This window comes from Bombina bombina, chromosome 6, assembly GCF_027579735.1.
Source record: "Bombina bombina isolate aBomBom1 chromosome 6, aBomBom1.pri, whole genome shotgun sequence".
NCBI lineage: Eukaryota > Metazoa > Chordata > Amphibia > Anura > Bombinatoridae > Bombina > Bombina bombina.
Genome location: NC_069504.1, coordinates 639,829,717 through 639,857,622, shown reverse-complemented (window position 1 = coordinate 639,857,622; position 27,906 = coordinate 639,829,717). Strand labels below are relative to the sequence as shown.

Sequence of the window (27,906 nt, the reverse complement as noted above, 5' to 3'; positions counted from 1 at the left end):
CTGGGGGTGTATGTTTGGGTGTCTTTGCTCCCGGAGCCGTTTCTGCGTATTTTGAGGCCAGAATGGCGTAGCTGTTACAGTGCTTCAGCCAGGCCGGAGCAGACTTGCCGGTGGGAGCCCAAGGGTCCGTGTTGGTGCAAATGGATCTAAGGCTGTGTGATGGGTTCACTGGAAGTCTGTCCGTAGCGTAGAGGAGGGCCGGTACGGTTTATAGGAGCAGTAGAGAGCTTAGAAAGGTAGTCATCCGGGTTGGCGCCATTTAGATGCAGGCAGATGAGCGCCGTGATAAATATATCATCCTAGTAGTTCCCGGGGCTAGGGGGAGACAGGAATAGAGGCTTCTTATCCAGCTGGGTCAGTCCTTTAATAAAAATGGATCTATGAGGTGCATTTAAGCTATTTTGAGCGTTTTTATCAGTATAGGAAGCAGGAGCCCTTCTAGTGTGTGACCATCTTCCAGCGTGGTCAGGCTCCGCCTCGTGTTTTTTGGAATATTTTAACGGCTTTCTATACATCGCAATGGATCCCCTTTGAATATCGACGCCTTGTGGCATTTTTGATCATCAGGGCCCCGTTGAGAGGAAATGCTACATCCAGCAGTGTCTATTTTATTTTTTAAAGGGACATTAAGCTCAAAAGTTCTAACAGGGTTACAGAGCAGCAGATCTAAATAAAAATGGAACCCTAGAGTAGCTAGAAAAAATATGCTATATGAGAAGATTGGTGACAATGAGAATGAAGCTCATTTTGCAATATACTTGTCATTAAGGAATGCATACTTCCAAAAAAAGAACAAATTAAAGGACTTCTCACAAGTGAATGATCATTGTTTGGAAAAATAAAGGAAGCCACACGGTATATGTCAAAATATATCAAGAGAACCAAAAACTGACAAATGTGACAGATGTCAAAAACCATACACCATAAATCATCTATTCTTGAACTAAATTTGTTATCAGTGACCCCTTTGCTCAACCAGTTCTCAAAATGCACAAGTTGCTTCTGACAATATTATGATATAGGGCTGCTCATATTTCTTCAGCCTGATCTTGCAAGAATAAGACAACAAAAAGCAAACCATTAAAACTAACCCCCCCCCCCCAAAAAAAATTTTTTTTTTTATTAAATTAATTAAATTGTCAGAAAGGAGGAAAACCCAGTATGTGACAAGGAAGTGTCTAACTCAATGGAAAGGCATCCAGTTATTTATTTATTTATTTTAAATAATTTTTATTGAGGTGATAAGTTGGCATACAAACAAAAAATTGCAGCAGTATAAAGTAGAAATCTAGAATGGCTTATAACAGGGTACAATGCGTGAATTCTAGGTTGATAAACATTACACATGGTCTCAATCACGCTAAGCAATACGTAAAACATCTTCACCTGCCACATGAATAAAAGACAGGTAATACAGTAGTTCACGGAAATTCCAATAAAAGTATAGAACCTTCATATTTATCTAAGCGGCCGCTCTTGGGCCTCATAACAGACAATATTAAACAGCTATAACGGAAGGTTACTCCAAGGGTAAGAGGCCCCTTTTGGACCCCATCATGAAAACCTCAGATTTTAGTATAATTGCACAATAGGATTGGTATAAAACACGCTTAAGTAAGTAAATTTAACCATATAGTAATTTAACAGGGTGGTATAGTATTAGAAAGCTGTAAATAAGACTCTGCAAAAGATAGTACTAAACAATCTTGCACAGCTTGGGGGGTAAAAGTAGTGCCAATATAATTTTGTAGTGCAAGATATAATTGTAAAAAGGGGGAAATAAGGTGTGGTATTAACAAGAGAAACCACATAATTCACTCTCCTAAAATAGGAGGTATATTAGGGGGGGGGGAGGTGGCAAGTTACATACGGTGGACAAATTGTGTAAGTTAAGCACCACATCAGGTCTGGGAGATGCACAAGCCCCATACTATGTGAAAGGTTTCGTGGGCACATTAGGTACTTTTCAACCAATGCACAGTCCTCCACTACCACGAATGGTTAATTATCAACCTAGTAGAGTGTAAATACTGTAGTGAAGGAATGTTTTCTTATACATGAGTAAAGCTTAGCACTTGTGTCCTGCCTGATCCTCATCTGTCATTTAAGAAAAAAAAAAAGAAACAAACTTCTATCCTACCATATCCAGCTTTGGCAATGCGCAGATATTTACAGTTATTATGCAAGGTCATAGACACATATAAAACAATAAATGCCAATGGTTCTTTGATAGCTCTGTAGTCTTCAATCTATAGTTAGTCTACATGTTGTAACTTGTAAATAATTAAGCAGGAAGGCTCAGACCTCTCGGCCGCAGACGTCCAAGCCCCCACACATACATAAGACCAGAAGCATTATAAGAGTGTATATTTGGGTATGTATCCAGTAATGCTAGAGCAAATATTTTTATTCACTTCTGAATCAATTGTTAGCGTGAGCCTAACAGAGTAGAAATAGCGCATGGTACACTGGTATATAAAAGAGAAATGGTAGGTAGGCAGTCATGAAATACTATCAGACAAAATCAAATGCTGGGGTGTAAAGATTTCCTCCAGGAGAAACATTAGTTAGTGACACCTTTCATATAAGGCATATATATTGGCAGACGTGGATTAGTAACACAGCTTTCATCTAAGATACTTATAAATTAAGCCTAACAAAACACAAGGGGAGCAGGTACAGGGATACCTCAGTTTAAATTTCTTAAAAAAATAGTTAAAGCCATGTAAAAGTGCTTAACAGTGAACAAACACACTTAACTATGTAAATACAACAGGGTATTGTATAATTGTATGGGCATCAGCTGTCAGTGTAGCACACAAAATTGGCGTAACCACCGCCTTAAAGATAAATGGTATTGCTTAGCTAAACATAAAATTGTATGGGCATCAGCTGCCAGTGTAGCACATAAAATTGGTGACATTATGAAATAGTAAGGTAATCCCTGCAACTCAGGTAGGATAGAACAATGCAGGCTTTAACAGAGACTCAGTTCAAATAGGTGGAAGCATAATGTCACCATGAGGCTCAGGCATTTCTATCCTACTCCGGTTTTAAGTTGATGCGGGGAGTCTCCCCGATGTCCACCACACTGGTGTGAGGCAACTGGAGCTGTGGGGACAATGTCAGTATTACCGTTTATATCGATAAAGCCCCTAAAGGAACATCGCAAGAAGGAGGGTGCGAATAGTTCCGCTACGCTGCTTATTCCAACTGCGGGTTTGGGAGTCCTGCTCCTCCATCCTGCTTCTTTATATGGCGTCTTCAGACACTTCCTGCTTTGCGGTGACTCCATCTGTAGCTGGGGGCAATTTCATTTTCCAGACGGCAAGAGAGCTCGGTCGTCCACAATAGCATTGGCAGCCGCCAGCTCAGTAGTCTCACTCGCGCCAGCTAGGAGAGCCATGTTCATCGCCTTGCGTTGGTTAGGTCTGCTCGCCGGTTCTTCAGCTGAATGTATTATACTCACAGTGCTCATTTCCACATTGCTCTGCAAAACACACGGGGTGGGTGATGGACGCTGGGGCCCCAAAGCATCGCACCTCACCCAAGCATCTGTATAGGTGTGACAGTGGGTATTGTGTCTCATAAGGTCCGTTTCAGCCTGACGAACCGCCATTTTAAGCGTCTGATCGAAAGCGGCTTGGTAGTTGCTTAAAAGGTTGCTCAGCTCTCTTAGTATGTATGTTGCTGCTGCCATATTAGAGTCTCACAATAGTTGCCAATCCACAAAACAGTGAAGTTACGGTCAGTCCAACTTAGTCCTCCAGTTGCTTAGCGCATGGTCAGGAAAATGGCTGCTGTCACACAATTTGTTCAGCACGGCAGAGCAATAATCTGAGGCTTCGTCTAGGAGCTGCTGCGTGCCCTAGTCTCTCTTCCCTGAGGCTTCAATGCTAATGAGATCTAGTTTTCAATAAGGTAAATGGACCCGAGCGGTCATATAAGGTAGGTTTTGTATATAGAATAGCCGGAGCTGTTAAGAAGTGCGACCGCTCGGATCCAAAGCTGGCTCCGCCCCGGCATCCAGTTATTTAGTGAGACTTCTCAGTACAAGATAATGTCACATCATAAGTTCTTGTTACCTATCTGAATTATCTTTTGCCCAGTTAACCATCCTTTCAAGACAGTATACTATTTCATACAGATAATCTGACCCTAAACACTGACAAACACCTGCTAACTTGGAAGAATGTAGATGTGAGTTACTGCTGCAGTGAGAAAGGTGTAGTGATACAGAGATTTAGGCTAGTTCTAGTGCAGTTCCTAGTTTAGTTTAAGGTGCTTTATAATGGAAATTAATACCTTCAGAACTGTGTTCCCCCCATACTATGCATGCAAATATAAAAAAATATATATATATGAATGTACCACTTTACCCAGGAGCTATTCTTATAACGGAAGGATCACCATCTTTTTGAGGTTGGGAAAGAGCAGAATTTGCCTTTTAGTATTCCCTGATTTCCCTACTGCTTTAGAAGCTGTATGAGATATGGAGGGTGTTATGGTACAGTTCTTATACTTAAAGTACCACTAAAGTCAAAATTAAACTTTGATGATTCTATGATTCAGACAGAGCACACAATTTTAAACAACTTTTCAATTTACATCCATTATCTAAATATGCACAATCTTTTAGATGCACACTTTGAGGCACCAAGCATGTGCATGATTAATAGAATATACCTCTATGCATTTTGTGATTGGCTGATGGCTGTCACATGATGCAGTGAGAAGGAAAACTAACTGAAATTTGTCAGAAAAACACTCTACCACTCGTGAAATTCAAACGGAGTGCTTTAACCATTATCTTGTTATTATGTTGATTATTATTTAACAACATTCATTGGGGCATATGTATCAAGGTCTGTCGGACCTGATCCGACAGTGCGGATCAGGTCCAACAGACCTCGCTGAATACGGCGAGCAATACGCTTGCCGTATTCAGTATTGCACCAGCAGCTCACAAGAGGTGCTGGTGCAACGTCGCCCCCTGCAGACTCGCGGCCAATGGGCCGCCAGCAGGGGGGTGTCAATCAACCCGATCGTACTCAATCGGGTTGATTCCCGGCGATGTCTTTGTGACCGCTGCTTCATAACTGCTGTTTCTGGCGAGAAACACGGGGCATCAAGCTCCATTCGGAGCTTGATACATATGCCCCATTGTCTTTGTTAACGGTTTCACAAAACTAAAAAGTATATAATATATTTTGGTGAAGAGAATTCCAATACTGCCAACATCTACAGAAGGAAAATACATAGGGTTTTTGAAAATGGCTTCCAACTCTTTATCATCTTGGTATAGTTGGGGAAAGTATTACCCTTTTTTTATATGAATCATGCTTTATGTGCAGTCACAGTAAAAAATAAAAAAGCATATAAAACTCTCTTTCTGGTTTTTAGTAACATATAAACCTTATAATATATTTTCTCCTGCATTTAGCTGGCCTCTTAATTATTTTTACAGTAAATAACAAACACACCTTAAAAAATAAAAAAATAAACCAGCACTTACCGAGAAGCACTGTACCCTTGGCATACACTGACACAGCAGAGGACTCTTTCTTGGTTAACCTGAGATTCACCAAGATATTTACATACAATATTGCCACCAAGGCTGAATCCTACAATAATAAGTTGAGTCTGAGGCAATGTTTTCTTAATGTAGTTGACCATGGCTCCAAATTCCCATGTACAACCTGAAAGAATAAAAAGAAAAAAAAAATATAAAAATATTTTAAGTTTTAAAAAATGAAAGCAGGATCACAATTTGTTTTGTTTAAAAGATGTAAGCTCACTTTTGACCTAGACCCGCGTTATCCTCTTTGTGTGCCTGATATTTCTTTAATCTAATTAAATCCAATGTAATAATATAAGGCTTTTTTTGGTGCTTTAGAAAAATAAAATATCAGGAATTTATACTCTCTGTTAAAGGGAAACTAATCAGTTTTTGTTTATATATATATATATTTTTTTATAGTTTATGTATATATCTATATACATACACACACACACATATATATATATAACAAATATTATACTTACCAGATAAAAGCCTTTCTTTCCTGGCAGGGAGAGTCCACCACTTCATTCCTTACTGTTGGAAAATAAAACACCTGGCCACCAGGAGGAGGCAAAGACACCCCAGCCAAAGGCTTAAATATCCCTCCCACTTCCCCTATCCTCCCAGTCATTCGGCTGAGGGAACAAGGAAAAGTAGGAGAAACATCAGGGTATAAAAGGTGCCAGAAGAAAGTATAAAAAGGAAGCCAGCAAACAAAATATCTTATGGGCGGGGTTGTGAACTTTCCTTGCAAGGAAAGAAAGGAATTTATCTGGTAAGCATACATTTTGTTTTCTTTCCATAAGGCAGAGTCCACGATTTCATTCCTTACTGTTGGGAAAACCATACCCAAGCTCCAGAGGACATGGGAGGGAACAAAGAGGAGGTGGACCCTAATCTGAGGGCACCACCGGTGCTCGCTCCTGCTTGATCCGTGCCATCACAAGGGGGAGAAGAGGTAATTGAGGAAATAGATATATGAGTCTGAACTTCTAAGTAACTGCTAGAGCATCTATTAGTTCAGCTTGAGGATTCCTCGATCTCGACCTGTATCTCGGTAGTTTGGCATTTAGACGGGAGGCCATGAGGTCTATCTCCGGCATCCCCCATATGGAACATATCTCTGCAAATACCTCGGGATGGAGAGACCATTCTCAAGGGGGAAAAGATGAGGAAGTCTGCTTCCCAGTTGTCCATACCCGGAATGTACATCGCTGACAGCATACAGTTGTGGGTCTCCGCCAATTCCAGGATATGAGAAACCTCTCTCATCGCTAAGGAACTCCTCGTAGCCGTACCTGATGGTTGATGTAGGCTACCGAAGTTATATTGTCCAATTGGCATCTCATAAACTGAGACGAACCCAGAAGGGGCCAAGCCATCAGGACATTGAATATTGCCCGAAGTTCCAAGATATTGATCGGCAACGTGGACTCCTCCTGAGTCCACAGACCCTGTGCCTTCCTGGCACCCCAAACAGCTCCCCAGCCGAATAAGACTTGCATCCGTAGTCACAATCTCCCAGGACGGTCTCAAGAAGCACGTGCCTTGGGACAGGTGATCTTGACAGAGCCACCAAGAGAGCGAATCTCTCGACAGGCTGTCCAGTATTATCTGTTGGGACAGGTCTGAATAGTTGCCATTCCATTGTCTCAGCATGCATAGTTGTAAGGGTCTAAGATGGAATCTGGCAAAAGCAACGATGTCCATACAAGAAACCATGAGGCCAATCACCTCCATACACTGGGCCACCGAAGGACTTAGGAAGGCCTGGAGGGCAAGGCAAGCTTATGTTAGCTTGCAACGTCTCTGATCCGTTAGAAAGATCTTCGTGGATACTGAGTTTATAACTTTACCTAGGAAATTCACCCTGGTATGTGGAGTAAGAACTCTTTTTCCAAGTTTATAGGGGATAAAGGAGTCTAATAGTGCACTAGGTAGTGGGATATCAAACTCCTTACAATAGAATAGATCCTTCGTTCTATTCAGAAGTGTTGAAATAGAGGGGTTGGTAGTAAGGGCGCTCAAAGCTTAAAGGGACACTGAACCCAATTTTTTTCTTTTATGATTCAGATAGAACATTCAATTTTAAGCAACTTTCTAATTTACTCCTATTATTTTTTCTTCATTCTTTTGTTATCTTTAATTGAAAAAGAAGACATCTAAGCTTTTTTCTTAGTTTAGCACTCTGGACAGCACTTTTTTATTGGTGGATGAATTTATCCACCAATCAGCAAGGACAACCCAGGTTGTTCACCAAAAATGGGCCGGCATCTAAACTTACATTCTTGCATTTCAAATAAAGATACCAAGAGAATAAAGAAAATTTGATAATAGGAGTAAATTAGAAAGTTGCTTAAAATTTCATGCTCTATCTAAATCATGAATGAAAAAATTTGGGTTCAGTGTCCCTTTAAGATATCTCTAAAGATTATATAAATAGGTTATCCACATATTTAGAAAGTTTATAGAGAACTGTTATAAATAAAGAGTACAAATGTATGTGATATTTATTAATATATTTATTGCCTAAAGAACAAATTATACTAAAATTAGGGACGTCTACCTCAATGAATTATTTTTATAAACTCATTAGTCATCATCAACAATTATGGTTAAAATCTAAGAATATAGAAATGTATTGATAAATTCCACAAAGTGATAATAACACAGAGAAATGTCTGCACAGCATTAATCACAATAGTAGTCACAATAGTACCGGTTTCTAAAATTACCTAAAAACAAATACAATAAAAAACAAATAGAATAAGAGCGATGTAGGAAAGATTCAGTTTGTTTTCAACTTGTTTTGAACTTCATACGAGGTTATAGTTCTTAAAGGAGTTACAAAGCTTTTTATAGGGCAATGTTCGGTTCAAGATTTCAGTCACTGACTGTTTTCACATAACTCTCATATAGAGTATTAATCAGTTTAAACAGTGTAAGATTAGTACCTTAATCTTCCATGATCCTGGAGGGGAGATATCCCATGTGTGTTGCGGTCTGGTTATCCGTGAGTTCACCCCTCGTGACTTCGGCGTCTGACGTCACGGATGACACTACGGGGGCTTGTCCTAGCCCAAGCAACCGAATCGGACTGTCAGATTTTCGTAAGGGAAAGGGATCCACTCCTCCACTCCTTGTTGTGACGGAAACTTTCAAGAGAATACTGTGTGATCTTCGCCTAGAGAGCTCTAGTTCTATCAAATTTTGAAACATTTCTATTACTTCACTCCTACTGTGGACCGGGTAGAAGTGCGATTTTGGATGAGAAGAGGTTTTAAATTTAGGAATAATGCCATGTGTGCTCTCTTCTCTTAACGTTGTGGCCTGTAGTGAGATTAGTGTGTTCAAATCACATAAGTCTACAAACTGTAGGCCTATTGAGTGCTCAGTTGTGCTAGAAATGTTCTCTGGTAAGTGAACATTATTTCGATCACATGTTGTGTGTGGAAGTAGTGAGAAATATTTGTATAAAAGTAATTTTCCTAACTAGAGCATTTACATCTAGTATGGTAGAAAATAAATCAAAATGTGTGGATGGTGCAAACGATAATCCTTTATTCAATAAAGTGATCTGTGAACTCGTGAGTAAAGTGCTGGACAAGTTAATAACCGATCCTACTTCTTTTGTGTCACTTTTTTTATTCTGCTTGGATAACGTAGTGGCTGTTCCTTTTTTGGTGTACTACTAGTGATTGGTGTGTTTACTAGTGTTGATAATTTGATCCTGCCTTGTGAGGTACCTGGACTAGCTGTTTCTTCACTGGATTTGGAAGTATGTGCTTCCATGTCTTCTATTCCTGATGGGCTTTCTGTGTTATCTGTATCTATACTAGAGAATGTCACTCATTTAACATGTGGGGTATGATTAAATGTGCTCTTCCTTTTGTTTTTAGTTTTGTGATTACTATGTTGTGCATTCTTTCTTTGTCTATTGGGCTGTTTTTTTGCCATGAATATACAATGTCTAATTCATAATCTTTTACGTCTCTTTGATATTTGCTGACTTTCCTTTCTGATAGGATTGAATCTAATTGTTGCATGGTTGAATCTAATTGTGTTTTGTAATCTGTATATTTCTTTGTTTGTTCAAAAGGTTTTAATAGTTCAAATGCCTCTTCTATTTGCACCAATAATGAGTCTTTCTTCTTTTTTATGTTTGAGTAACTGCTTCATTAAAAACAGAATTTATGTTTACCTGATAAATTACTTTCTCCAACGGTGTGTCCGGTCCACGGCGTCATCCTTACTTGTGGGATATTCTCTTCCCCAACAGGAAATGGCAAAGAGCCCAGCAAAGCTGGTCACATGATCCCTCCTAGGCTCCGCCTTCCCCAGTCATTCGACCGACGTAAAGGAGGAATATTTGCATAGGAGAAATCATATGATACCGTGGTGACTGTAGTTAAAGAAAATAAATTATCAGACCTGATTAAAAAACCAGGGCGGGCCGTGGACCGGACACACCGTTGGAGAAAGTAATTTATCAGGTAAACATAAATTCTGTTTTCTCCAACATAGGTGTGTCCGGTCCACGGCGTCATCCTTACTTGTGGGAACCAATACCAAAGCTTTAGGACACGGATGAAGGGAGGGAGCAAATCAGGTCACCTAGATGGAAGGCACCACGGCTTGCAAAACCTTTCTCCCAAAAATAGCCTCAGAAGAAGCAAAAGTATCAAATTTGTAAAATTTAGTAAAAGTGTGCAGTGAAGACCAAGTCGCTGCCTTACATATCTGATCAACAGAAGCCTCGTTCTTGAAGGCCCATGTGGAAGCCACAGCCCTAGTGGAATGAGCTGTGATTCTTTCAGGAGGCTGCCGTCCGGCAGTCTCGTAAGCCAATCTGATGATGCTTTTAAGCCAAAAAGAGAGAGAGGTAGAAGTTGCTTTTTGACCTCTCCTTTTACCAGAATAAACAACAAACAAGGAAGATGTTTGTCTAAAATCCTTTGTAGCATCTAAATAGAATTTTAGAGCACGAACTACATCCAAATTGTGCAACAAACGTTCCTTCTTTGAAACTGGATTCGGACACAAAGAAGGCACGACTATCTCCTGGTTAATCTTTTTGTTAGAAACAACTTTCGGAAGAAAACCAGGTTTAGTACGCAAAACCACCTTATCTGCATGGAACACCAGATAAGGAGGAGAACACTGCAGAGCAGATAATTCTGAAACTCTTCTAGCAGAAGAAATTGCAACCAAAAACAAAACTTTCCAAGATAATAACTTAATATCAACGGAATGTAAGGGTTCAAACGGAACCCCCTGAAGAACTGAAAGAACTAAATTGAGACTCCAAGGAGGAGTCAAAGGTTTGTAAACAGGCTTGATTCTAACCAGAGCCTGAACAAAGGCTTGAACATCTGGCACAGCTGCCAGCTTTTTGTGAAGTAACACAGACAAGGCAGAAATCTGTCCTTTCAGAGAACTTGCAGATAATCCTTTCTCCAAACCTTCTTGAAGAAAGGATAGAATCTTAGGAATTTTTATCTTGTCCCAAGGGAATCCTTTAGATTCACACCAACAGATATATTTTTTCCATATTTTGTGGTAGATTTTTCTAGTTACAGGCTTTCTGGCCTGAACAAGAGTATCAATGACAGAATCTGAGAACCCTCGCTTTGATAAGATCAAGCGTTCAATCTCCAAGCAGTCAGTTGGAGTGAGACCAGATTCGGATGTTCGAACGGACCTTGAACAAGAAGGTCTCGTCTCAAAGGTAGCTTCCATGGTGGAGCCGATGACATATTCACCAGGTCTGCATACCAAGTCCTGCGTGGCCACGCAGGAGCTATCAAGATCACCGATGCCCTCTCCTGATTGATCCTGGCTACCAGCCTGGGGATGAGAGGAAACGGCGGGAATACATAAGCTAGTTTGAAGGTCCAAGGTGCTACTAGTGCATCTACTAGAGTCGCCTTGGGATCCCTGGATCTGGACCCGTAGCAAGGAACCTTGAAGTTCTGACGAGAGGCCATCAGATCCATGTCTGGAATGCCCCACAATTGAGTAATTTGGGCAAAGATTTCCGGATGGAGTTCCCACTCCCCCGGATGAAATGTCTGACGACTCAGAAAATCCGCTTCCCAATTTTCCACTCCTGGGATGTGGATTGCAGACAAGTGGCAGGAGTGAGCCTCCGCCCATTGAATGATTTTGGTCACTTCTTCCATCGCCAGGGAACTCCTTGTTCCCCCCTGATGGTTGATGTACGCAACAGTCGTCATGTTGTCTGATTGAAACCGTATGAATTTGGCCTTTGCTAGCTGAGGCCAAGCCTTGAGAGCATTGAATATCGCTCTCAGTTCCAGAATATTTATCGGGAGAAGAGATTCTTCCCGAGACCAAAGACCCTGAGCTTTCAGGGGTCCCCAGACCGCGCCCCAGCCCACCAGACTGGCGTTGGTCGTGACAATGACCCACTCTGGTCTGCGGAAGCTCATCCCCTGTGACAGGTTGTCCAGGGACAGCCACCAACGGAGTGAATCTCTGGTCCTCTGATCTACATGTATCGTCGGAGACAAGTCTGTATAATCCCCATTCCACTGACTGAGCATGCACAGTTGTAATGGTCTTAGATGAATTCGCGCAAAAGGAACTATGTCCATTGCCGCTACCATCAAACCTATTACTTCCATGCACTGCGCTATGGAAGGAAGAGGAACAGAATGAAGTATTTGACAAGAGTTTAGAAGTTTTGATTTTCTGGCCTCTGTCAGAAAGATCCTCATTTCTAAGGAGTCTATTACTGTTCCCAAGAAGGGAACCCTTGTTGATGGAGATAGAGAACTTTTTTCAACGTTCACTTTCCACCCGTGAGATCTGAGAAAGGCCAGGACAATGTCCGTGTGAGCCTTTGCTTGTGGAAGGGACGACGCTTGAATCAGTATGTCGTCCAAGTAAGGTACTACTGCAATGCCCCTTGGTCTTAGCACCGCTAGAAGGGACCCTAGTACCTTTGTGAAAATTCTTGGAGCAGTGGCTAATCCGAACGGAAGTGCCAAAAACTGGTAATGCTTGTCCAGAAATGCGAACCTTAGGAACCGATGATGTTCCTTGTGGATAGGAATATGTAGATACGCATCCTTTAAATCCACCGTGGTCATGAATTGACCTTCCTGGATGGAAGGAAGAATTGTTCGAATGGTTTCCATTTTGAACGATGGAACCTTGAGAAACTTGTTTAGGATCTTGAGATCTAAGATTGGTCTGAATGTTCTCTCTTTTTTGGGAACTACGAACAGATTGGAGTAGAACCCCATCCCTTGTTCTCCTAATGGAACAGGATGAATCACTCCCATTTTTAACAGCTCTTTTACACAATGTAAGAATGCCTGTTTTTTTATGTGGTCTGAAGACAATTGAGACCTGTGGAACCTCCCCCTTGGGGGAAGCCCCTTGAATTCCAGAAGATAACCTTGGGAGACTATTTCTAGCGCCCAAGGATCCAGAACATCTCTTGCCCAAGCCTGAGCGAAGAGAGAGAGTCTGCCCCCCACCAGATCCGGTCCCGGATCGGGGGCCAACATCTCATGCTGTCTTGGTAGCAGTGGCAGGTTTCTTGGCCTGCTTACCTTTGTTCCAGCCTTGCATTGGCCTCCAGGCTGGCTTGGCTTGAGAAGTATTACCCTCTTGCTTAGAGGACGTAGCACTTGGGGCTGGTCCGTTTCTGCGAAAGGGACGAAAATTAGGTTTATTTTTGGCCTTGAAAGACCTATCCTGAGGAAGGGCGTGGCCCTTGCCCCCAGTGATATCAGAAATAATCTCTTTCAAGTCAGGGCCAAACAGCGTTTTCCCCTTGAAAGGAATGTTAAGCAATTTGTTCTTGGAAGACGCATCCGCTGACCAAGATTTTAGCCAAAGCGCTCTGCGCGCCACAATAGCAAACCCAGAATTTTTCGCCGCTAATCTAGCCAATTGCAAAGTGGCGTCTAGGGTGAAAGAGTTAGCCAATTTGAGAGCATGAATTCTGTCCAAAATCTCCTCATAAGAAGAATCTTTATTGAGCGCCTTTTCTAGTTCATCGAACCAGAAACACGCTGCTGTAGTGACAGGAACAATGCATGAAATTGGTTGTAGAAGGTAACCTTGCTGAACAAACATCTTTTTAAGCAAACCCTCTAATTTTTTATCCATAGGATCTTTGAAAGCACAACTATCTTCTATGGGTATAGTGGTGCGTTTGTTTAGAGTAGAAACCGCCCCATCGACCTTGGGGACTGTCTGCCATAAGTCCTTTCTGGGGTCGACCATAGGAAACAATTTCTTAAATATAGGGGGAGGGACGAAAGGTATGCCGGGCCTTTCCCATTCTTTATTTACAATGTCCGCCACCCGCTTGGGTATAGGAAAAGCTTCGGGGGGCCCCAGGACCTCTAGGAACTTGTCCATTTTACATAATTTCTCTGGAATGACCAAATTCTCACAATCATCCAGAGTAGATAACACCTTCTTAAGCAGGGCGCGGAGATGTTCCAATTTAAATTTAAATGTAATCACATCAGGTTCAGCTTGTTGAGAAATTTTCCCTGAATCTGAAATTTCTCCCTCAGACAAAACCTCCCTGGCCCCCTCAGACTGGTGTAGGGGCACTTCAGAACCAATATCATCAGCGTCCTCATGCTCTTCAGTATTTTCTAAAACAGAGCAGTCGCGCTTTCGCTGATAAGTGGGCATTTTGGCTAAAATGTTTTTGATAGAATTATCCATTACAGCCGTTAATTGTTGCATAGTAAGGAGTATTGGCGCACTAGATGTACTAGGGGCCTCCTGTGTGGGCAAGACTGGTGTAGACGAAGGAGGGGATGATGCAGTACCATGCTTACTCCCCTCACTTGAGGAATCATCTTGGGCATCATTTTCTCTAAATTTTGTGTCACATAAATCACATCTATTTAAATGAGAAGGAACCTTGGCTTCCCCACATACAGAACACAGTCTATCTGGTAGTTCAGACATGTTAAACATGTTAAACAGGCATAAACTTGATAACAAAGTACAAAAAACGTTTTAAAATAAAACCGTTACTGTCACTTTAAATTTTAAACTGAACACACTTTATTACTGCAAATGTGAAAAAGTATGAAGGAATTGTTCAAAATTCACCAAAATTTCACCACAGTGTCTTAAAGCCTTAAAAGTATTGCACACCAAATTTGAAAGCTTTAACTCTTAAAATAACGGAACCGGAGCCGTTTTTATATTTAACCCCTTTACAGTCCCTGGTATCTGCTTTGCTGAGACCCAACCAAGCCCAAAGGGGAATACGATACCAAATGACGCCTTCAGAAAGTCTTTTCTATGTATCAGAGCTCCTCACACATGCATCTGCATGTCATGGTTCCCAAAAACAAGTGCGCAATAGAGGCGCGAAAATGAGGCTCTGCCTATGATTAGGGAAAGCCCCTAGAGAATAAGGTGTCCAATACAGTGCCTGCCGGTTATTTTACATAATTCCCAAGAATAAAATAATTCCTCAAAGCTATGATCTACAGTCTTAAAAGCCCTTGTGAAGCCCTTTTTCTCTTATGTAATAAAAATGGCTTACCGGATCCCATAGGGAAAATGACAGCTTCCAGCATTACATCGTCTTGTTAGAAATGTGTCATACCTCAAGCAGCAAAAGTCTGCTCACTGTTTCCCCCAACTGAAGTTAATTCCTCTCAACAGTCCTGTGTGGAAACAGCCATCGATTTTAGTAACGGTTGCTAAAATCATTTTCCTCTTACAAACAGAAATCTTCATCTCTTTTCTGTTTCAGAGTAAATAGTACATACCAGCACTATTTTAAAATAACAAACTCTTGATTGAATAATAAAAACTACAGTTAAACACCAAAAAACTCTAAGCCATCTCTGTGGAGATGTTGCCTGTACAACGGCAAAGAGAATGACTGGGGAAGGCGGAGCCTAGGAGGGATCATGTGACCAGCTTTGCTGGGCTCTTTGCCATTTCCTGTTGGGGAAGAGAATATCCCACAAGTAAGGATGACGCCGTGGACCGGACACACCTATGTTGGAGAAATAATGGAGCAGTTAGTCAAATTGTTGTTCCATTCTTCCATAAAATCAGGATTATGTAGTGCAAATGAAGGATATTTTTTCATCCTCAGTCCTCTAGGGACCTTTCTTTCATTAATGTATAATTCTAAAAATTCTATATCCCACCAGAGATTACTTTCCTTGTATTTCTTGTTCTCTAAATTAGAGAAAATTGTCGTTAGATCCCCTTCTACTGGTTCTTCTGTTCTAACGGGGTTACCCTTAAGTGCTGTGTTCATTATTAGCTTTCTTCTGTCTATGTCTACTACCCTTGTGGGAATGTTACCTTCAGCCATAGAGAACTGCAAGATGTGTCTATATATACTATTTAGCTAGTGTAGAAAAAAATGTTCAAAATGTGAAAATATATAAGAAGAGGCCTGTATAATTAAGAAACTAGGAGGAATGGGATCGAAAATAGATCACAAATAAGTAGTTTCTTAAATGGAAGCTAACTCAAATTGTATGAGATTTTGTAAATTACACCAATAATAGTATATAATAATAGGGATACTCTGTAGCTCAATTACTTGTACCTATTGGGTAAAAGTTAAATGCATAGGATAACAGTACAATACATTGAATTATAATGTTACAGATTTAGATGTAAACATATGTGTTGGTGAGCTTGCATAAAGGACTTGGCATAGAGTAAGAAAATGCTCAACAAAATTGGAGCTTACTTAAAGTATAGCAGTAAAAATTCTACTGGTTTGGAACTTAGTTGTAAGGGCTAGCAACAGTATATTGATAAACTTGCATTAGGTGTAACATAAGGTGGATGAGTGCTCTACAAAATTGGAGCTTACTCTAGGTATAACCTAAAATGCTCTACTGAATTGGAGCTAATTATACAGGCAATCAAAAATATATGAGAAAGATTTTAGCATTTTAAATTAGTATACACAACAACGCCAAAAAATAAACTGTGAGCTGAGTGTTAGTTAATGGATAGTGGTATACAAAATTGGCTAGCTTATACGAATAGATTTTAATCAAATGTCCTCTGAGTTGCAGTTGGTCAAAATGTGACCTCTGATTTTAAATGTTCAGATGGGATTGATGCTGCAGCACTTGTTTCTTGTTACTGGTTTTTTTTGTTTTTGTTTATATAAGCAAGGCAGATGTATTAGCCTAATGATGGAGGTGCAATACATCTTGATGATAAACTCATATAGTATTGCAGTCTGGTCAAGTTCATGATTTGTTATTATTTATAATATGACAACTGTCTGCTAGATTATAAAGTTCTTGTGCGGATGGTAGGTATTCCTCACAGCTGTTTGTGCTGGTGTTACTGTAAGTATATAATCTGATGATATCTGTACAGGCATATATGCCAAAAGGAGTACTCACAGTTAACGGTCCGTGCCCTAGCTGCTCAGTTGCCACTGTTAGTATTTTGAAGTATGGATTCCGATTATGGAGCCTTCATTGTTGTCCGATAATGCCCGGGCTGGAAAATGCAGAGTGCGACTTGCAATCTGGAGTAGATCCTCCTGTATGATCCCAAGGGTTCTCTGCTCTCCGTGATGGGGTATCGGCTTGTAGACGCTCACTGACGTGAGTACGTGTCGGTCAAGATGACCTCACTTGGGGGGGAAGGTCCCCTTAAGCTGGCGTGTATCGGCGTGTTGCTCAAATCTGTGTGTGGCTCTACGGATCCCCTTGGGGTTATAAATGTGCGGTCCAGATGGTCTTGGCAAAAGAGCGGTGGGGGCGAGTACTCCTGGCGATCTTGATTTACTCTGTATAAGGCTTCCAATTAGAGACTTAGCATGCGGCGGGTCCTTCTACCGCCTAATACATATGCAATGAGGTAAAGGAAGCGCCGAGTCTCTCAGTAAGTCCAAACAAATTTATTTAGGAACAGGCTTCTTCAAAAGACACTGGGTAAGCTCCTATCTGTCGCGATTCGCGCATGCGTACATGCACTTCAGCGATATTGATCTCAGCTGCTCTGGGTCAATATAAAGGTTAATGGAACCAATCAGAGAAAGGGAGGATTTTAACCCGTTGTGTGTATAACAAACATGTGTGTTAGTACATTAGGTCGGTAAATTCCTGTAGTATAAATGATTGGGATAGTGGCATTCACCTATTACACTGCTCCAGGGCAAAAAGAGACACTTAAGAACAGGTAAATACTTATGACAATTGTCTAGCTTAACATTTTCTATTGACAATATAAGTATGTACACTAGTTTTGTTGTATGCTTATGTATTCACATAATGTATTTCAATCAAAATAATTGGGGATAAAAAAAGAGAAATATAATAAAGAGTAAAAATAATCAAAAACATACAGAAAAACAAAATAAAACAAAATACTACACATAATTACAAATTGGAAAATGTTAAAAACATTGGTGGTGTGGTATTGAATTAGAATAGCTCAAAGAAAAGAACTGAATAATATATTTAACCAAGATGCCAAGGAAATGGCAGAAGCCTTCTGACCTTTCCTATAACCAGAAAAGATAACAAATAGACTAGAAGTCTTCCTGAAAACTTTAGTAGCTTCAACATAATATTTCAAAGCTCTTACCACATCCAACGAATGTAAGGATCTCTCCAAAGAATTCATAGGATTAGGATACAAAGAAGGGACAACAATTTTTCTATTAATGTTAGAATTCACAACCTTAGGTAGAAATTTAAATGACGTTCACAAAACTGCCTTATCCTGATGGGAAATCAGAAAAGGAGATTCACAAGAAAGAGCAGATAATTCGAAACTATTCTAGCAGAAGAGATGGCCAAAAGGAACAACACTTTCCAAGAAAGTAGTTTAATGTCCAAATAATGCATAGGCTCAAACGGAGGAGCCTGTAAAGCCTTCAAAACCAAATTAAGACTCCAAGGAGGAGAGATTGATTTAATGACAGGCTTGATACAGACCAAAGTCTGTACAAAACAGTGAATATCAGGAAGCTTAGCAATCATTCTGTGAAATAAAACAGAAAGAGCAGAGATTTGTCCCTTCAAGGAACTTGCAGACAAACTCTTATCCAAAACATCCTGAAGAAACTGTAAAATTCTAGGAATTCTAAAAGAATGCCAGGAGAATTTATGAGAAGAACACCATGAAATATAAGTCTTCCAATCTCGATAATAAATCTTCATAGAAACAGATTTATGAGCCTGTAACATAGTATGAATCACTGAGTCAGAGAAACCTCTATGACTAAGCACTAGGCATTCAATTTCCATACCTTCAAATTTAATGATTTGAGATCCTGATGGACAAACGGACCTTGAGACAGAAGGTCTGGCCTTAATGGAAGGGGCCAAGGTTGGCAACTGGACATCCGAACAAAATACACATACCAAAACCCGTGGAGAGGTCACATATGAAAATGAGCAAAGGAGATTGCGTCCAATGCTGTAGTCATGAGACCTAAAATTTCCATGCACATAGTTACTGAAGGGAATGATTGAGACTGAAAGTTCCGACAAGCTGAAACCAATTTTAATCATGTCTTGTCTGTTAGAGACAGAGTCATGGACACTGAATCTATCTGGAAACCTAAAAAGGTGACCCTTGTCTGAGGAATCAAATAACTTTTTGGTAAATTGATCCTTCAACCATGTCTTTGAAGAAACAACACTAGTTGATTTGTGTGAGATTCAGCAGAATGTAAAGACTGTGTAAGTACCAAGATAAAAGAAAAAAGAAGACAAGAGCGCAAAGGAGCATCTCTAAGAGCAAAAGTTTTTACTAGGCAAATAAATCAGCGCAAGTACAAAAATGCACGTACAAAATTTAAAATCAAATAAGCAATGTGCGATAATATCACCATAGGTTTCTCCCCAAACAAACACGGTTCCGGTCTCTGCAGGTTCAAAGGAACCGTAAGTGCTTCCACATTTCACCGCCAGCCGAACAGCTATTATTAGGTTTGCATAGAGGGAGAAACACGTTTAACCTTAAAGCCGCGTCCACCAATATACATAGTTAATGCTTTATCTTATGATTTAAAGACAATCACTCTAATATTTTGCCCCTTATAAGTCAAGAAGTCATCAAAGGTTCCTAAGCGCACCTCTACACCTCAGTCTATGACTGAGGTGCCTACCTGCCCCCTCGTAGCGATCGTGTGCAAGGATAGATCCGATTTAGCCAGAGAAGCAGTCGCAACCGCTCTGTACGTCTCCAAAGATCGGAACTCAGAGGTCACGTGACTGGCCTGTGAAGTTGCGCCACTACTCTAAAGCATGCGTTTCAAGGAGCTTAATAAAATTAAGCCGTTTCCTGTAGCTCATAGCCAAGTCTAAGACGGCTTAAAGATCGTATCTGCGATAATCAAAGTGCCCCAAAACACCAGGTTCCTACATATTACCAGAGATAAGTGTGATTTGTCAAATTAACCCTGCATAAACTCATAAGCCAAAATAAGTGGTTAACTCCTTCCTTTCCATAAAGGAGGTTAACCCATGTCTCCAGGTCACATACACAGAGTGCCTGCCTACTGCCATAAATAACCCTGTACACAGGATTCTAGTCTCAAGTATATTGCAGTCTTAAGGTTAACCCCTTCAGCGACAGCCTCCTAGCCCCAGAAGACTAAAGGCACTTACCTGCACATCTAGCTGTCCGGCAAGACGACAGCTCACACGGTATGAAAGGATGCCACTCCTTACAGAGACCTGTGGAAAAAAGAAAGAACAGAGTAACCTAATCTGGCTTTCTATACAAGGGCAACAAATATGTTAGGAAAACGCAGCGAGGCCCACCTCACAAGTTCCTAACTGCTTTAAAACCACCACTACCCTACTGAAGAGATTAACGTGGAGTAGGGCTGGATGCAAAAACTTGCTTAAAGCGAAGGAAATACAATTTTCCAAAACTTTACTTCCTCCATGCACCAAGGCAAAGAGAATGACTGGGGTTTGTGGGAAAGGGAGTAATACTTAACAGCTTTGCTGTGGTGTTCTTTGCCTCCTCCTGCTGGCCAGGAGTGATATTCCCAACAGTAACTGATGACGTTGTGGACTCACCATATCTTAAAGGGCCACTGTAAGTAAATATTTTCTATGCCTGTTACTAACTAACTACCCCAAATACGCTTTTTATCAATAGCATTTCATTAACATATCTCTACCGTATATCAGAAATCTTGTCTGCAAATTTAATTGTTTTCCAAACCACTCCGTGGGTATCCTTTGCTCTGTACCAATCCGTTTACAATACCTAGGTTTCAAAATGGCGCTTTAAACACAAAATTATTGGTTTAAGTATTTTGAACATGCAGTGCTGAAAATAGTGGGCAGGATAACGTGACATCATCGGCGAATAAAAGATATAACTTTTAGAACGTTATGAAACTTCGTTTTGGAGAAAATATAGGTCAGTAGGTTTTAATTAATGTTTATTAACTTTAATATGTTAGTTGTTTAGCTTAAAAATTATAACAGAAAGTAATCCTTTAAGTAATAAAATGTTAATTTATTTCCTAACTATCCTGCACCCCACTGGGAGTATAATTTATTCTGCTGGCTGTGCTTACATAGCCCGTCAATAGCCTAGACTTCAGCATAGAAACTTTCAGTAGAGGTGGGGATAGCACAGGCTAAAGTCAGGTAAAGGAGCTATTTGTAAACAATTAAACTCCAGCAGGTAAAATGAATAATTGGAAACAATTTAAAGTGGAGAAATGTTTGGGTAAAATGTCCCTAAAAAATGTGACTCTCAAGGGAGCATGGAGCAAGCACAAATTTCAGAGGTTCTCTATAGCAAAAGCAACAACAATATATAATATTTAAATTAATTTGGCCTAGATTACAAATGGATTTATAATTGTTGTTTATTTATTTTACTTTACCAAAGCGGTACAAACCATCATAACGGAGGTTATAACATCTGTCAGCAAATAGGATCATAATCTCCAGATAAAAAATATGCAAGTGCAATGTTGTTCAAACTGCAAAACACCTCTCTCAAAGGATGTCACAGCAGAAGATAAATTGATGGGTTAATGGCTGCAAAGGTAAGCAGACAGGGTCCAATGGTCCCTTTAAACAGCTGCTTCAGGGATGCATCATTAGAAGCTGCCTATAAGTACACTGAGGCAGCAGTAAACTCAAATCCCCATTATGCTGGTATAAGGTGAGTAAGTAGAGTAACATGGTAACTCACAAAGTGGAATACACAGGTCTACTGAGGATAAGGTCACCAATAAAGTTGTCTTTAAGACAAACAATATGAGGAAGTTGTGATGCCTGGGTCTAACATGAGGGAAGACCTCAGATCCACACAGAGTGCCACTGTGGCATTATTGTAGGAATTTCTACTATAACATCTCTGCTTTGGAGTGTGACATCCAACTGCTTATTAGTAATCTAATCCAAACAATGGTCCCTCTGGTTTTGTAATGCACTTTTTTTCCAATAGGAAGTATTAAATCTTTTTGTGCTCATCACATTCAAACATCAACTTTAGTTCTTATTTTGTGAGGTCCCCACAAATAACTTTTTTTTTCTTCACAGATTTCAAAAACATTTTACGGTTTCACATTTTTGGATCATTTAATCTCCACAAAACCCCAAAATGAAGGATTCTATAGCTATATAATTAAAAACCAAATTAGATTTTTAAAACTACACAAAATTCTGATTTCACAGAGGCATGGCAACTGATTTTGACAATGTGTTCAATCTCTTACCCAAATTAATCTTACTTATTTATGAAATAAGAGAAAATACTTGCACACAAAAAATTATCCCATATAGAATTTCAGAAAACATAATTTATTCATACACCCATTTCACCCATTTATTTAGACTCATTTACCTGCAATTTTTAAAAAAAAATTGTAACTCAAAGAAACAAGGACATTAACAAAACAACACTATTACACTAGCAGTTGCAGCCAGGTGATTCTTATTACTATTACAATCACTTGACAGCTATAATGTCATAAAACCCAATTTGAATTGTAGGATGTCCCTCTTTCAAATGAGGGGTCTTGTGATATATTTCTATGGGGACATTGATAAGGGCCTATTCAGAGTTCAAAACTCCCAAAACATAACCAATGCTGCAAGGTTTAGGATTATTATGGCAATCTCTTGCTGCCTAGACAAACACAGGCCCGCGTATTTGAAAGACCAATATCATGGATTTCAAATATTTTAGTATTGTGGAAGACAACAGAAGGGGATATACCACCTCAGATTTTGTTTTACATGCTTATGGCACTAGTAAGTGATCATTATTGTCACAATTATCAACTGATAGCCATCTAAACATGTGACCCACACTTGAAAAAGAGAGTTGACTTGTTTCAAAAGAGGGTTCACCTCATTTTAAAGCACAATTGGGAGGTTCTAGGGTCCCTTTCAGAGCCAAAAGCATCCTAAATGTCACCTAGCAGGCAGATTATTGCAATTGCTATGGTAATCACCTGCTACCTATGAGGGGTATGAAGTCCTCTCAAGCATATGATCCCATTTTTATATATGGGTATTGTGTGTGTTGAATGGTTTCTTTAGGTACAGGGGTTCCTTTGGAGCCATGTCCACCGAATATTGTAAATACATTAGGGAGGTGGTTTCAATAAAAATAATGCAGGGGGCGGAGCTTACCACAGAGCGAGGTGGCAGCATAGAAACTGAGCTCCTGTACTTGTTTAACTTTAAACCCATTTTATACCCTGAAATCTCTCTATTTATTTATTTCTTTTTATTTAATCTCTCATTTTACAACCTTCTCTCTGGGTTTACTTGCATTATCTCCTTCCTACATAAAGTTTAGGGGCCTACTCTGCAATCGTTGCAGCGGCGACATAAGCTGCTAATTATAGCTATACCCCAGAGACTCCGCTGACAACCAGTTCAAGGGGCAGCTCTCATCCAGACACTCAACTGGGATTGTACAGGCTGGACCTCTATTCTGGAGTTACAAACCTCCGTTTCTACACCGGATTGCCAGCACATAGAGGAAGCCCACGAAAAGCCGCCATCTTAGGTTAGCCAAGTCGGTGACGGAGAGTGTGTGAGGAACCTTCCCGTCCATTAACGGCTCTGTAATATACACACCACCTACACGCAGCCTTCTCTCCTCGGTGCCTAGGGATAGGACAGTTTCATGGACTGTCACAAGCTCCCGAGATACGGCCGAGCAGCCCAATCACGCTCCTTACGGCACTCTCCTGATCACAGCAGCAGAGGTCCCCGATTGAACTCCCGGATGCGCATGTAAGTGACTACTACATATGATACACTATACGCTCTAGCCGATAACACAAATAAGAGCCTACCGCACTGTTTAAATCTGGCTGTTACAGCAGCTCCCACGTAACCTCAAGGCAAATACACTAGATACTGCCACATACAGATTCAGGGAGCCTTGGGACTTTGTGACATTGGGCCGGTCTGAAAGCCACATTGCAACATAAACTTTACTTTAATTTTCCACTTGAAACTCTTTCTCCCCACCAACTGACTTTCTATCAATAAAACTCACCTCTAACTTTAAGCATCTGTGTGGGTCTGCAGGCACTGCCTGCATAACATTACTCATTTGGAGCGCAATTTCCCCTTGCATTATTTTGCACCCTACAGTCTTCCGGCTATAGACCTCCTGGATATTAGGAGCTGAGCCACACCACATATCTTCTGGGCTTAGAATAAGAAACGTTCACTCAAGGACCCAGCTTTATCTACATTGAGGAATACTGAGCTTTCTACTTGATCCACAAGGGAGTGAGCATTTCGGTTTGCCCGGTGCATCACCCACACGAATCAACCTGCAACATTAGGTTCTCCTTTGGATCTTAACCCTTAGTGATCTCAGTCAGTCCCCTTCTCCCTTTCCCGCAGGATCTCAGTGCCTGCGGGTCATACCCCCTTCCCTTTTCCTGACTTCGCCAATAGGAGGCATATCCCCAGGAGGGAGACCACACTTCTGTGAGATTCTGGTTTGGAGATAGCCTTTTCCACCTGACCTCGACTGGCGACACCAACCTACTTAACTACCTGCCTCCCTTCTGAAGGTATTACATTGATTATGCAGGGCTAAAGACCTCAATGTAGGTGAGCCGGATTGTTTGCCCCCCAGCCTCATTCACAGTCAAGGAAAGCTCCTTACTAGAGCTTCATTTGTCACTCTCCTCCAAGTTACTGCTGCAATCCTGCATTTGTCAGCATCTATGGCTTACAGCATGAGGAAAAAAATGAAACACCAGGGGAACCCTAAAAGAACACTAAATGATTGTTTTCATAGTAAAATTACTTCAGATCCAGAGGGATCAGAGAACGACTCCAGAGAAGATACCACAACATATAACCTTCCTCCAAAATCCCCTAACACCTCAAAGGAATGTCAAGGTATCCCACAATCCACTGTTCTAGACTCCATTAAAGCTCTGTCAGAGAAAATGGACACCCATTACTCATCTCCCAGACAAGACCTGAGGCATTCTGTGAGTGAACTTCAAAGAGATATTGCCTCACTAGGAGAACGCACGGAAACTCTCGAACGCAAGCACGAAGACTTGAGCATAGACATAGAATAGATACTAATCTTCTCGCATATTCTCAGAACTTAGCCGAACAGATCTCAGACCTAGAAGCTAAAATGGCAGATATGGAAGACAGGTCACATAGAAACAATCTGTGGATTAGAGGCATCTCTGAGGACATCAGCTCAACAGATCTGCTCAAATACCTCTCTGGTCTTTTTGGAGAGTTACTTGGTTCTATTTCAGAACAAGAATCCATCATTGAACGAGCTCATAGAGCGCTACGCCCGCGGAACTCTTCCTCTGATACACCAAGAGATGTTATTCTCAGGCTACATTACTTCACCTTTAAAGAGAAAGCTCTTAGAGCCTCATTCCTGAATAAAAATCTCAATACAACATACAAGTCAGTTCAAATCTTCCCAGATTTATCTCCATATACTCTTGCAAAGAGACAGACTTTCCAAAAGTTCACGCAGAATCTACGTCACCTTAACCTTATATATAGGTGGGGCTTTCCCATCAAGATATTTTTTCAACACGAGGACCGCACCTATACAATCTCCTCACCAGACCAGGGGATGAAGCTTTTACAATCGCTGGGACTTGCTCAAGCTGCTGACTGTAACCCTAAACTCCCCGGACAGGGAGGTACCCTCAATATATCAGCACCAGACTGGCAGCCCCTCCCCCAGGAGACCCGCATCGCAGACCAAAAGAAAAGACACACCAGACCCCAAGAGTCCTCCTTAACACCATATAGGATCCACAGTCTTCAGTTCCCTGCAGTTGAGCACACGCACGGGTACCTATCTTACCCTTATTATCTCATCTTGCTCACTCTGCCTATTGATAGTCTTTACCATGATGGATAAGGACCACAATTCATACCCACTGACTATATGTTGAGCTCACTCACGGGTACTTTTCTTACCCTTGTCATTCTGACAGCTAAACTGTACCACACCGATTATGCCTGTAAGATAATCCCAGACTCTCCATGTATACTAGCCAATTGTACTTTTATCTTTTGTACTTCCTCAATATGTTGGGTTTTCACCCCCTTAGTTTTTTCCCCTAGTACATGGGAGTATATGCTTATATCCTAAGAAACCCCAGAGGCTATAAGTTTGGAACCCACTTAATACTACACAGGTAGTTGACAATGCTCCCCCACACTTTACAAGACATCCTAGATCTATCGAGTCCCCCATACTAAATTAGCCTATACATTCTATAGGAGTCTAAGGCACTTTGTTCATTTATTTAGCCAGAGTTTACTAACCCTTTTATTCCTTACGCAGATTCCAATCTGAGTTTAAAGTTTGACCCTTATTGTATCAGATTCTCTTATACATATTTGAACTTAGCCCACGGTTCTATACTGGATTATTGCTCCTCGTTACTATATCAAGGATAACTGAAATATATTAACAAGGTTCTTCTTCTGTTTCCCCCTCCTTTAGATACTTAATTTAAATATAGTGTTAATATGATTAATACTGTTTACTGATACTACGATGTTAATTGTTGACTGTGCAACTAAACTTTTGTTGTGTTCCTCTCTGCTAGAATTCTACAGATTGACATACTATATCCCCTGTCTACTCATTCTACCTCTGGTTGAAGCTTTCGACCCTTTATACCCTTCTTCTTGCTCATACACCTTACCTTCTCCTGCCTGGGGGGCTGCATTTTCCCCCTGCTCCTCTACATACCTACGGATACACATCCTTCTGTCATAACCCATACATCCTTGAGATCTCTACTCACACCAACTTAGTCCTACAGCTGCCACCTTGCACTTACACTTCTACTATTTCTTACTATTCTTTATACCTCATTGAAGTTATTACCTCGCTTCGTCTCCTTCCCCTCCCTTTCATATCTTCAAGCAGCTTCTGTCTGCTGTACATTTCCCCAACTTCCACACCTTTTAGCTATGTAGCTAGATTGCATACTAACCCAGATTCCTATCCAAATCTAACTTTTTATCTTATTGTCTAAGAGGTCACAATCTATCATACAACTTGACTACATACGTCCTCTATCTATAGACTACCTACTTGAATCATCTTACCCTCCTCCCCTCCCGACCCTACCACCCTTTTTTTTCCCCCTCTCTTCCCCAGCTTATCAACATGGATAGTGTTCATTTCTTCACCATAAATGCCCAGGGCCTTAACTCTCCTTCGAAACGCAGCTTACTGACAACCTTTTTCCGAAAATCCAAGACTGACATAGCATTCGTCCAAGAGACGCACTGGACAACAAACCAAGGTATGAGATACACTTCTAGGGGGTACCCAATAGTTTTGAGAGCTTCCTTTCAGTCAAAATCTTGGGGGGTTGCCATATATCTCAGCAACAATATCAAGTTCGAACCCATATATTTAGAAACTGATCCTCAAGCCCGCTTCATTATACAAGTCTGTAAAATAAACAATAATTTTCTAACATTAGTAAATATTTACGCACCCAACTCTAAATGAATTAGATTTCTCGCAAAGCTTTTAAAATTGGTATCGGCAGTGAAACAGGGTGAGCTAGTGTTGAGAGGAGATTTTAATCTCATATGGGATCATATCCTTGACAGAACTGGGCCTAGGATCTCCACCTCGGAGAGAGCAATACATCCCCTTTCCAAAGCCTTTCAAAACGTAATTCTCCAATATGACCTGTACGACTGTTGGAGAACGATGCATCCTCTAGACAAGGAATTCACCTTCTATTCCTCCCCACATAAATCTTTCAGTCGTATTGATTACTTTTTTATCAGTGCCCGCCTCCTAGATAATATAACTAATATAAAAATACCGCCGATATCATG

At 40.7% G+C, this 27,906-nt stretch overlaps 1 protein-coding gene across 2 annotated transcripts in view; it reads right to left on the bottom strand.

Moving 5' to 3' along the window:
• The window catches only part of ABHD2 (abhydrolase domain containing 2, acylglycerol lipase), a 198,839-nt gene that overhangs the window by 83,466 nt on the left and 87,467 nt on the right, over positions 1-27,906 (bottom strand). For both annotated transcript variants that reach the window (XM_053717665.1, XM_053717666.1), the window contains one exon: positions 5,516-5,699. In XM_053717665.1, the coding sequence (XP_053573640.1) occupies positions 5,516-5,699 (184 nt within the window). The remainder of the gene's footprint in view (positions 1-5,515; positions 5,700-27,906) is intronic.